Here is a 13021-nt window from a genome sequence, read left to right on the forward strand (position 1 = left end):
TGGATATAAACAATAAAAGTAATAGAAGACTGAAAATATGCTACACTGGAATTTTGACTGAGCAATCTGCCTCCTTCTTCATTTGGTTGAAGACAAGCAAAGTTTCAAAAATTTTTTATAATCTGTATTCTTTAAAAAGATATTTAATTTCCAGTATAAAACATTTATTGCTTCTCTAGGAACGATACCAGATACTGTTCCAGTGGTAAAGATATTTATTGACATGTATATTGGTATGTTTTATCTTTATTCTATTTATTCATATTTTCTTTTCTGATTGGTTATATTGGTGTATAGAAAATGAATTGGTATTTGTATGCTAATATTTTATGTAGACAACTTTATTAAACTTGTGTATTAATTCTGTTTTTTACCTGTTTGATTTGTATTTTCCAGGTGGATGTCAATGATCATATCCTCTGCACTTGAGGATAGATTTGTCTTTTTTTCCCTAATATTTATCCAAATATGTACTCTTATTTTTTTTTCTTTCTTTATTACATTGATTAGGACATTCATCGTAATTGTCAGTTGTGGTGGTCACAGTTGACACCCTGGTCTTGTTCTTGATTGAAATTGAAAGGCTTCAAATATTTCACTACTAAGTTTGATGTTTGATCCAAGTTGGTACGTGATATTCTTTCTTAAGTTCAATAAGTTTTCAGAGACATTTCTTTCTTTTTTTATCTTCAGGAATTGGCATTGAATTTTTATCAAATGCTTTTCAAGCATCTAACAAGTTTGTAATATGGTTTTTCATCTTTAATTTGTTACTGTACTGACATATATTGGAAGATAGTCTAATATCAAACCATCCTTGCATTCTGGGGATAAAGTCTACTAGTTTGGAAGCATTACTCTTTTAATATACTGTTGAATATGATTTGCTGTAATCGATTTCAATATTTCTTTTAGCTATATTTCTAAGAAAGATTAGCCTATGATTTCCTTTTTGTGGTGTTCTTACCCAGTTTGGGTATTAGGTTTCATTTAATTAAATCAAAATAAAGTTTTCTGTCCCCTCATTTGAGCAGTTTAGTTAACAGTGGCATGATTGTTTCTTAAAAGTTGTATAACACTTCCTCATAAAGTGGTCTGGGCCTAGAGTTTTCTTTCATTAGATACATTTTTTACTATTTTTTCAATTTCTTTTTAGATTCTTGATCTGTTTAGGCTTTCAACACATTTTGAGTCAGTTTCTCTGCATTTTCCTAGAAATTCATCCTTTTAATCTAAAGTTTCAAATTTACTGGTATAGTGTTATACAGCTGACCCTTGAACAATGTGGGGGTTAGGAGTGCTGACCCCCTGCACAGTCAAAAATCCATGTATAACTTTATGGTCATCCCTCATAACCACAGTTGTGCATCAGCAGATTCAATTAAGTGGCAATTTTGTAGTGCTATAGCATGTATTTATCAAAAAAAAAATCCACGAATAAGTGGACCTGTGTAGTTCAAACCCATGTTGTTCAAGTGCACAAATTTTTCTCTTTTAAAACTTTTTACCACATCTTTAATTATGACCCAATTCCTTATTTCTAATAAATTTTTTGTATGTGTACCTTTTTTTCCATCATCAAACTTGCCAAAAGTGTGTTTTTTGGTTGTTTTTTTCCAAAGAATCAACTTTTCATTTTATTAATAAAATTTTACCTTGTATTTGTTCATTTTCTTTCTTATTTTATTAATGTTTTGCTTCATCTTCTTTAATTATTTCCTTCTATTTTCTTTTCATATATTATTTTTTATTTTCCTGAGTTGAGTGCTTATTTATCTTCAGACTTTCCACTTTATAATGTATCCATTTGAAGATTAATTTTTTTAGACTAAACATGAACTAGATTTATTTTATATAAAAATACCATGAAAGAAAATGACATATCTCTGACATATGATTTAACTATTTACTATTAAAACAGTAAAGCTGAGGTTAAATATATCAGAAAATACATCTTTTTTTTTTTTTAAGCTGACAGGAGGAATCATGGTTATCAGACACTGCATATTAAAGGGATTTTAAAACAATACCCTTAACTTCTGTATTTTTGTATTGATAAAAAATAAAGATATCTTTCTCCATGATGTAAAAAAAATTCACATTTTAGTTGGTTATAGTTTTTAAACAAATTTGAACAGCTATGAAACCCATTCTTCTACAGGCTTCATCCTGCCGAAATAGATGACCAATAACTATGAAAAAGAAAACTAAAATAAAACAAATATCTGAGTCAGAGACCTTCTCAGAAGCAAGGAACATCTAAGTAGTACCTTGATTTTCAGATTGGTAGTTTTTGCTTCGGCCTTCCTACTCCTCACATCAAATATGCAGTTAAATGACTTCTGTAGTTCTGTGGATTCTTGTTCTCTGATTTAAACTAACTTAATTAGTCTATTTACCTTAGTTTTAACTGCTTTTAGGGCATCAAGTACTTTCTGCAGGTTTGGATTGGCCTGACCCACCTGGAGATTAAAAAAAAATAAAGTGTGAGATAAAAATTCTTATCAAGTCAAATCCTATTTAGTTAATTTTTTTCAATTAAAAACAGTAACTGAAGAAAAAATATGCAAGTCAAAATATAGGAATTTAGCAAAACTGTAATACAAAAACAAACCTCTTACCTTTTGTTCTATTAATTATAATTAGTACAATGAATGGCATGTTGTAAGTGTTCAATAAAGCTTAACTAGAATCACTATAATTCCAAAAGTTAGTCACCCAAATATACCCACTCTAATAATAACTTCCCTATAGAACTTTTCAGGGACTCTCCTACAGAGGATGTGAACAAATCTTCCATTTTAAATATCAATTGAACGTTCTTTATGGGACAAAAATCCTCTTAATATATTTTTCTTATGAAATATTAAATTGATAAACTCCTGACTCTATGAGGTAGGAAGTTTAGAAGAAAGGGACTTTGGAAGAGCTGAAAAATAAAAAAAAAATTAGCCTCACCTTCAACACCTTCCCATTTCATCTCTACCTGAAATTTATTTCTCTTTTCAAGTGGGAAAAGCCAAGAGAAAACAAACTAACAATACACTAGGGAACTGTTTGTTCACCTGTGGTCAGTCATTAGTAGAAGGGGAACTTTCCAAAAAGAAAGACCCAAATATTCTTTTGCCTTATTTCATCCTATTTTGAGGTCTGATTGGTAAGAAATAGTTTTAGCAGAGCTCTGTAACTCTCTATAACTCACCTTCACCAAAACACCAATAAGTGCCAAACCATCAGCCTGTGAGGCAGCTTCAGCAAAGCTGGAGTACTTCGCAGAATTCCAGTGAACTATATGAAGCTAAAAATGACAATGTGGTTGAGTAGTTATTTATACTGTTGTGAAGGTAAAAAGTAAGTTAGACGTTAACGTGTTAATATATAAAGATATATCTTGGCTTTGATAGATAAAACTTATGTGACCCTTCATCCAGGGCATGGAAAGGGCTATGTTCTCACTCTTAAGAAGGGTTATCTGTGTGTTGAACAGAGTGGGCAAGTTGCAAATACTGGAACCAGTAAGTAAAATTTCTTTTCTAACAATGTCATAACTATTCAATATTACTCCTTTTTTTAAAAAAAACCTCTTTGGTATAAGAAGATCAGGAATTCTGGCTAACTAGTTTGGGGACAAAAACTTAATTTTCTCTCGCTTGAGGCACTTAGTAACTTTATGAGAAGGGGTTTCTGAAGTGTCTGGAGTCTTGGCCAAGGGCAGATTCTCTTGAGCATATCCAGACACCTCTCAAGCCAACATCTCCAGCCTAACCTCTCTGTGGAACTCTAGACTTGTATATCCAAGTATGTGTGTATGTCTTCTTGATATTTTCTTGATATCTCCACATGGATGTTTAATATGAATCTCAAATTTAATATGGCCAAACTAGAACTCTTGATTTCCTCCTTGCCAGACCTGTTTCATTTTCCCTTCTTAGGAAAAGGCACCACCTTCCATTTAATTGCTCAACCAAAAAATACAACAGTTGTCATTAATTTCTTACTTTTCTCCACTTATCAACATCCCATCTTTCTGCACGTCTCATAGATTATACCCCTTCACTTGGTTCACAACTTTGAGTCTTTGCATTAGCTGCTGATTTTCTCTGGGGTGTCCTTCCCCATAATCTTTCAACAGCAGGATTTTGACTTGAATTAAGGCTGAAATCAAATGCCAGTTCTGAAAGAATCTTTTTCTGACCACCCAATGTAAAGTGATCATCTGGTCACTTGTATCACTCTAAATCAAACCAATTCTCTCCATGCCATATATCCATTCCCTTCCCTTCCCTTCCCTTCCCTTCCCTCCTCTCCCTTCCCCTCTTCCCCTCTTCTCTGTCTCTTCTCTCTCTCTTTCTCCCCACCTCTCCCTTTCTCCTGCTCTCCCTTCCATCCTCCGTCCCACCATCTGTCATATGTTGAACTTTGTGGCTAAGTGCCTGTCATCTCTACTCTGGATTAATTTTATTTTTCTCAAATTAGATGAGAGAATAACCAGTTTATATTTCTTAAATACAACCAAATATCCTCCTCCAAAGATGCTATTAATACCAATTTAGGCTTTCAGCACATTCGATTTTAGTCCACCTTCAATTTTATGAAGGAGAAATAGGAAAAAAACATTTAATGGATTTCTGCAACATTGAAAGTTATTAGCCTGGCTTTACAATGTAACATAAAGTAAGTTATATTTGTACACTATTCCCAAATCCTCTATTAAAATGAAAAATGCATATACCCTGTATCTAACAATCCCTCTTATGAAAATCTGCCTTACATAATTGCTTTCACTAGGGTGTAAGATATATGTACAGATGTATTTATTGCAGCATTTTTTTTCCTTTGGTAAAAGCAAAAAACCCAACAGAACAAAAAGGAAAAAGCATTGTAATTGTCCATATGTAGGGCTCAGCTAATAAATTCTAACACATGCATACACTGAAATATTGTACAGACAGTAAAAGAAGAGGTGCAATTAAACCTACTGACTTGAAAAAATGATCATGATAAATCGGTAAGTGAAAAAAAAGCATGTTGGAAAACTATATATGTTATGAACTCATTTTATAAAAGGAAAATAAAAAAGCCAACCAGTCTATATTGGTACAAATGTATTGTATATTCATACATACGAAGAACAAAAGTTCTTTGTTTTCAGTCTTCCATACCCTCTGTTGACAGTTTGCTGCAAATGTTCTTTATTTTTCCATGGATATACGGACAGAATGTCTTGAATTAGATCACAAACTTCCATGTGGGGGCGAATCAAGAGGTCAGAGGGTAGTGGCCTGCAGCCAGGGAACCTCAAACCCTCATCTAGAGTATGCTACTCTGTGATGACTCCTGTGATTAAACTTGCACTCTTAGTAGAGTCTTACTGAAGTGTTCCAGCCTAGCTACACCTATGCTACTGGTGTGTCCAAACTTGAACATTTAAATAAGAAGAGAATGATGGTGTGTTCCATTTGGGGGTCAGAGCTTTAAAAGGAGAGCAGCATTTCCCCTTGAGGCTAGTCTGACATCAAGATAAGTTTTCAAGGCATTCTGAAATGAGAGTATTCTGGGGTTCATGAGTTTGACTCCAAGTTCACCTGCCTCTTCACATGAAAAATTTCCCTCTACTGCCAAACACAGTGTGTCTCTATTTGATTTTAACGGAGCCTGGGAGTGCCTTTCAGGGACCAGAATGCTCATTCATTCGGAGCCATTATAATGGTGTCTTATGTTATAAGGGAACTGCTTCTGGGAGGACTCTCAGTGTAGTTCTCACTCACTCGCTAAGCTACCTTACCTCTGCAGAATATTTGACTCCATCCACTAAGTGCTCAGAACCATAGTCATCTTTGACACCCCAGTGAAAATGGAACTGATGGAGCCTATAGCTTTCAGAGAGAGGACCGCCTTTCAGCACTAGAAGTAAAAGGAAACTACTGTTAGTGTTACAATCATAAGCTCCAGCTTATCTTTGCATTTAATATAAACTAACATTAAATTGGATTCAGTAGAAATGAAAACAAACAGTAGCGCCAAAGTTTCCATCTTGTTGGTTTTTTTCCCCACATCCACAATGATGGTCTTCATATGTATGGTGCACCCTAAGATAGTGCATGAGTTATATATAATTCTCAGCACATGAGCTGTAATTTTACCTTTTTCTGCCTTCAAGAAAACATATTGGAAAATGAGTGAATTATATGATTACAGGGCTTTCCTTAAATCTGCTTTAATTTGAAAGTTCATTCATTCATTCTTTTAACAAAGACAGTAGTGGGCAGTATGCATCAAGATCTTTAGTAATTTATTTTTAGTAACAAATTATTCAACACATACCTTGTAACTGATCAGGACACAAGAGGGTATCTTGACAGCTTTGTTGAGAATCCCTAGCCAGGGACCAAAAGAATGTTCCAGTAGAACAGTACAGTCACTTTTAAAATTCTAACATTGAATGACCATGTTTCTTTAGAGAGTCTATCCAATCATATGATTAATAAAACACACATAATACCAGACCTAATCCTAACAGTGGACATAGCAGCAAGGTGTCTAAAATTTAGGCTCAGAACCTTGTAGGAAAGTGCTAAAACAAATTTTGCCTTTTGTCAGTAGAGTTGTTTTATGGAATTGTCATTTAATAAATTATTCAGTAAACAGTTTTGAAAATTTTACTATGTGCTAGATTCTGGGATATGAAGATAATTCAGTCACCATGGCTTAGCAAGGAGAGGGGAATATAGACAAGTATACTTATGCACAGAATTGTTCCATGCAAGATGCACACAAGACCATTTTCTTACTGGCACTTCACAGTTACGGAGCCATTTTTCTGGTCACACACAATAAATATATTCTTCACCTCTGTTTTCTGCTAGGATCCTCCACCCTCATCTCGATTAGAAAATATTTGCCTTTTCAGTTTTTATATTCATGATGGTTCATAGACCTTTTTGAAAAGCTACTGTTTATTCAGAGGGTGTGAAGTGAGCAAAAAGACATTGGAAACAAGAAGAAATAGAATAGTGTCCCTGTAAAGGAGAAGGACTGAAAAAAGACAGATCTGGGAGTCCCCAAAATCATCTTTACCACTTGTAAATTTTCTAGAAATTCAAGATACTTCACCAGATTCCAGCAATGTTACACATGTGCACAAAAGACTGCAGATGGTCGTTTGTGTTTCTTAAAGCCCTATTGTTTTAATTTCCCCAGTAAAGTCGAAGAAAAATTAGAAGGGTCTTTTGGCTCACCTGATCGATTATCATTGTCCTCAAAGTTTACATGGAAGGAATGTCCCACGTTGACGATTTCTTTGGCTGTGTCTGGACTGTAGGAGACACTGATAGGTTTGAGAGAGGCATCATGTTTGGTTTCACTGGTTTTGATGTCGATGGGAGATTGTCTATTTCCATTTGCGATGGGGTACAGCTTGCCCCACTGTTCAGGACCTACCAGGACAAACATATGCTTACAATCAAAACTTGATCAAATGCTCAAATCCAAGTTTTAGGAATATAACTTTGTTTATTAGATTAGGATTTACTGAGGATCTTAAATGATATTCTGTTTAACTTAATGGAAATTCAATGTTTGAGAATGCCCCTTTTCTATGCTATACTATAAAATAGTGTATTTGTCAATACAAGTAATATGCTCATAGTCTGTGGGATCAGACTATACATATTTTACTGTTATAGCAATAGATTTCTAATATACACATATGGAGAGAGAGACAGAGGGAGAGAGAGGAAGAGAGACAGAATGCATTTTGTAGACAACAATGACTCAAAGGACAATTGCTAAGAATACATGCAAAGCTATTATAATTCAAAGTCAGGCAAACCAAACCATTAATCTATGACTACATAGGTATTTTAAGTGCTCAATATCTCTTTTATTGGAAAAGGGAAGAAGCTGTTATTTGATCTACATGAACAGAAGAACGCTTACCATTTTCACCATCATATCCCCAGTCAGGATTTGCCATGATCTTCTACTTAGTTTTCTTTTTCTGAAAACAAAGATAATACCTGAAATAACTGACTGCAACTGAATGTGCAATAGACAACTGAAACCACAATTTGTAGGTTTTATAGAACCGTCTCTGCCCTTAATAGGTTACTATTTCATCATCTCTACCTATCAGGAAGTATACACATGTAGAAAAAATAGGTATTCTAAAAGAAGCCCACAAGGGTAAGGTCAGTTCTAATTGTTTTATTTTCTTATATTGTAAAAGAGAAATATAGAAATCTTAGCTTTTATAAAACCAAGTGCTGTTTCTCTCATGTTAGTAGAAGATATGGCTGAGTATTATCATATATGATTCTTTGAATTTCTAACTGAAAATGACTGTACACTTGAGATTTCCAATTTTTACCCTTGCTGGACACTTAAGCAATACTAGCAACAGTAATTTAGTAAGAAGAATAATTTGCGTGTTTACAGGCTGATCAGAACAAGTATCATGATGTTAATTTAAAATAGGTAACAGAATCACTAATTATTTGTAATATATATTATTCATAATGGTACATTTCAAAGACACACATGATGAGAATAAAGTCCTTCATTTTTAAAGGAGTTGGGATTCATAAATGGAGAAGATTTTATTAATATTGAAATTAAATATGGTCCAATATTTATTTTACACATCAAATACAGGTCTACTGGAATAGAAAGCTTTCTTCTGTATAGTTCTATACAATTTATAGAGCACTTTCATATTGTTTTATTTTACCATCACCACTACACACATAAATCCTATACAGTGAGAATTATCATTTGTAGCTGAGAGATGTTGAGGGTCTTCACCACAACTAGCAAGAAGCCAAGAAGCCAAGACTTCAGCCTCCAAGTGCAGTTGTTTTCTTTACTACACCTCTGCTGAATGCCACACTGGGTGAGCTATGAGGTGGATGATCCCTAATTCTCTTTCTATGCCCACAATTCTCTTAAGTCCAATTTAAGCTTGGACTACGGTGAGACTTGCCACCTGTTGAGTGATGAGAAGATCTACAGGACTTTTCAAGGAGGCAAAGAAAACCAATTAGTATGTGTCAGACTGGCTAGGTCCATATTTCCAAGGCTCTAAATGTGCTCAGAGGAAACACAATCAGAAAACATAAGCTTCCATAGTAATGACTGATTTCCATGCCTTGGTAGTCATACTTCCTTTCACACTCTGGAATTGTCTGAGCTACCTAGGCTTTCTGAAATAAGTGAATCTGGCACAATTTTTAGCAAGGCTGACCAGAGGCACATTGTTTGTCCCTTTTGGCTAATGATAGCCAACTAGCTCAGATGCAGATGGACTATGTATGGCTCATGAACAAAGTTGGAAGAGGCCTAAGCTTCCATTCCACACTTTAGTAGGCAGAAGAAACTATTACTTAAAAGGGAACTTTTTTTAAAGGTACCATTTATTAAAGGTCCAGTATTACTCAAATGCTAGGCTAAACAGTTTATATGCAGTAATTCATTTAATTCTCACAATAGCCAAAATAGGCATTAAAATGTGTATTCCACATAAGAGGAAATTGAAGACAATTCCTCAGGGTTATGCAAAGCTTGTAAGTGGCTGCTTATATCTTACAAGCCTAGGGTTTAAACTTAGATCTGTCTAACTCCAAAGCTTGTACTCTTTCTTAACCTTCCACTGTCAACAAATGCCCATTGACCTCCACTTGATTCTGTTTTCTGGAGGATTGGATTGGTTGATCTGGTCTGGTCTGGCTCAAGATGACCAGTAGTCAGACTTGACCCTTGGGCTACTTCATTCTAGACCCAGAGTCTCAGGTTGGCCAGAAGCTCATGGAGTGATAGAAACAGGCTACTCTTTGCCAGATAAGTTGCTCCTCCTAATTGCTACTTTGTTAAAAGTAACTTTAAATCAAACTACTATATTAATCAACCTATTTGGAAAAAAGGACAACTTCCAATTGAATCAGGAGCAAGTAGGCTGATGGAAAAACCTATAGTTTTTTAAAAAGTAATGTAAAACTACATAAATAATTTTGATAGAGAATTGGTTAATTGGTAATTCTTAGAAGTATCAAGTTATATGTCAATTATATGTCAATAATATGGAAAAAAATTGTAGTACTTTAAATAGAGATTTTTAAATGTTGAAAGACTGATGTGCAGAATGTTTAATTTTAATAATTACATTGGTTTAATTTGCAAATTTGATGAAAATGTATTAATGGGCTGAGGGTAGAAGGGAAAGAAAGATTTCTTCCTTTACCTTATGAAATGAAATTTTAGAGGCCAAATATTTACTGAAAAAAAATTTAAAGATAAAATGTTGATATTATCTTGCCCTTAAACCATATGCCATAATTTTATCTTTTGACCTTCTTTCACAATAAATAAAATTCTTGCAACAAACACACAAGCAAAAAGAATTATGAAAAGTGATAAAAGATTTACTATTATTATTAAGGAGAGCTATTTCACCGTGCTCTCATCTAGGGGTACTGGAGTAGGTTAGAAAAGACTATTGTTCATTGAATAATTACCATCTGTCGGATCCTTTAAAATAATGACTTAATTCAGTTTCACAGTAGACCTAAGGGTTAGGTTAGTCTCACCCCACTTTTAAAGAGGAATAACTGAGGCTCAGAAAATTCAAGGAGAAGAGCCAGGATTTGAATCCACTGCTGGTTACCTCTAAAACCCATAAGTGCATCCTCTTCTCTATTTTATTACACCACCATTTTAACAGGCTGTCTATAAAACATTTGCTTTAAAGTTACTTAATAGGACTTCCCTGGCAGTCCAATGGTTGGGACTCTGCGCTCCCAATGCAGGGGCTGAGGGTTCAGTCCCTGGTTGGGGAACTAAGATCCCACATGGGCCTGTGGCCAATAAAATAAATACATACATACATACATAAATACACAAATACATAAAGTTACTTAATAGCTTATTACATTTATTTATTGAGTAGCATCATCTAACTTTGTTGAAGATTTTTTAGTGCCCTGAAATGTTTTCAAAAAAGCAGAGACATTTTCTCAGTGTTTTACAAAATTTGAAAACCCTGTTTAGCTAATTTTAAATTATATTTAGCATTTCTTATTTGAATTTTTTTCTCCTAATCTCTTAAATGAACATTTTCCTCTGATTCCTACTTCAATCTTTTAAAGCTGAAAGCATGAACTCTTATGAAGGCAAGTAAATTATGACAAGTTTCAAATTTAAATTTATAATTAAAAAATAATTCTTTGGTATGGAAGGAACTAGGAATGTGAAAGAGTGCTGTGTCTAACTATGGTAGAGATCTGCTAAATGCCACTGAAAAGAAATTCCAAAAGGCAATACAGTTCTATAATCCTTAGCATTACATAAGGATAGGTGGCTTCCCTGGGACCCATATTTTCCCTAAAATAAGGAAATATACATAGTGAAATCGTGTCATGTTTATTAAATTTGACATAACTCTCACTTTGCTCCCTAATTTCCCTGCTTCTCCAGAATTGATATTGTTTAGGGTGACAAGAGAAAGCTTATTTCTAGTGGAGAAGTGGGTCATGGAAAATGGTTATATTATCTTGTACATTTCTGCAGTAAGACAATTGGAAATTCTGCTGAAATCAGTTTAAATGGCAGGATGGTTTATCTGGATTTCACAGCTATTATTTCTTCCAAACTGATCTTTCTCTCCACTTGTAACAAGATGTCTTACCAACTTTATTCTTCCCAGTGGATGTCTTTGTCTCCATCCATACCAAGCTTGTTCCCATTTTAGGACTTTTGCACTTGCTGTCCCCTCTGTCTGGATGCCTCTGTATCCAGATCTTTACATAGGCTCAAATTTCACCTCCTCAGAGACAAGTTTCCTGAGATCTAAATTTAATATACCCCCTGCTTCTCAGTCACTCTATTAATTCAGTCGTCTTCTTTCTTTCATAGCATTTGTTACATCCTGAAATTCATTTGTTTACTTGCTTAATATCTATAACCATCTCTATAATGACACCTGGATAATGATGGACCATTTTATTTTTTTAAATCACTGCATGGAAAACAGTGGTGTTCAATAAATACTTTAGAGAGAACAATTAAGTGGTCATTTTAAACTTCAATTATTGTATTTCTATAAAGACTTAGAAGAAAAAACACTCATCAGGGACTGCACCCACCCAAACGTACTGGTCTGAACTCAGGGGTGTGTGAATGAGTTTTGCTGGAGATGAACTCATGTTCGTATTTGGAACTAAGGAAAAAGAGCCTTTCCTCTCTCAGTTCTATTAATGGAGGAATGAAGTGACCCGTCTGTGTCTGTCAGTCATTGCTGGGAGAGTGAGAATGTTGGTCTTTATAAGTGTCAACTTTTTTGACACTTTGTAAGTATCAAAACTTAACTCTTGAAATGTGGTTTGAACTTTTGACATAGAAATTTCACAGATCCATAACTCATGGATTTTATTACTGTAATAAAAAAAAAACTTTCAACCTTATATTTCCTGCCTTGGAACATTTTATTTTTATTTTTGAAGGCAGTTTTAAAATTCACTAATGAATATTTTTTATTAACCTAGTCAACTCTCATAGGTAACTATTTTAATCCACAGCATAGAGGTATTCAATTTCTTACAATTTCTTGCTTTTGAAAACATTACATTTTAAATATACCTAGTTGATTGTCATATGTATTGAAATTACTGGTTGGAACGATATATACTGAATACACTGAAAATATAGGCTGTGCACCTTTTTAAAAAAATTTACTTATTTAAAAAATTTTTTTGAATTTGATTTTATTTATTTATTTTTATACAGCAGGTTCTTATGGCTTGTGCACTTTTAAGCTAATTGTTAGGAGTCTCTTCTACTGGATGAATGGGTAACTTGTACAAATTAATTGTACCATCCTTATATTTATTTTTAAAACAGACAAAATAATATTTGTCTTATCTCCTATAACTGTTTAGGGAATTGATGAGCTCCTCTATAACAGATGACATAATTAAGCAATATTTTTCATCTCAAAAGAAAATAACATGCATAATCCTTAATGAACCTTAAA

The 13021-nt window shown here is 34.0% G+C and overlaps 1 protein-coding gene across 1 annotated transcript in view; it reads right to left on the reverse strand.

The window, feature by feature from the left end:
• The window catches only part of CA1 (carbonic anhydrase 1), a 44896-nt gene that overhangs the window by 1511 nt on the left and 30364 nt on the right, over positions 1 to 13021 (reverse strand). The window contains exons 2-6 of the mRNA XM_061171619.1: positions 7939 to 7999; positions 7239 to 7436; positions 5786 to 5904; positions 3203 to 3298; positions 2400 to 2462 (exon numbers count right to left, since the gene is read on the reverse strand). Of these exons, the coding sequence (XP_061027602.1) occupies positions 2400 to 2462; positions 3203 to 3298; positions 5786 to 5904; positions 7239 to 7436; positions 7939 to 7975 (513 nt within the window). The 5' untranslated portion in view covers positions 7976 to 7999. The remainder of the gene's footprint in view (positions 1 to 2399; positions 2463 to 3202; positions 3299 to 5785; positions 5905 to 7238; positions 7437 to 7938; positions 8000 to 13021) is intronic.

This window comes from Eubalaena glacialis, chromosome 17 (genome assembly GCF_028564815.1).
Source record: "Eubalaena glacialis isolate mEubGla1 chromosome 17, mEubGla1.1.hap2.+ XY, whole genome shotgun sequence".
NCBI classification, from domain to species: domain Eukaryota; kingdom Metazoa; phylum Chordata; class Mammalia; order Artiodactyla; family Balaenidae; genus Eubalaena; species Eubalaena glacialis.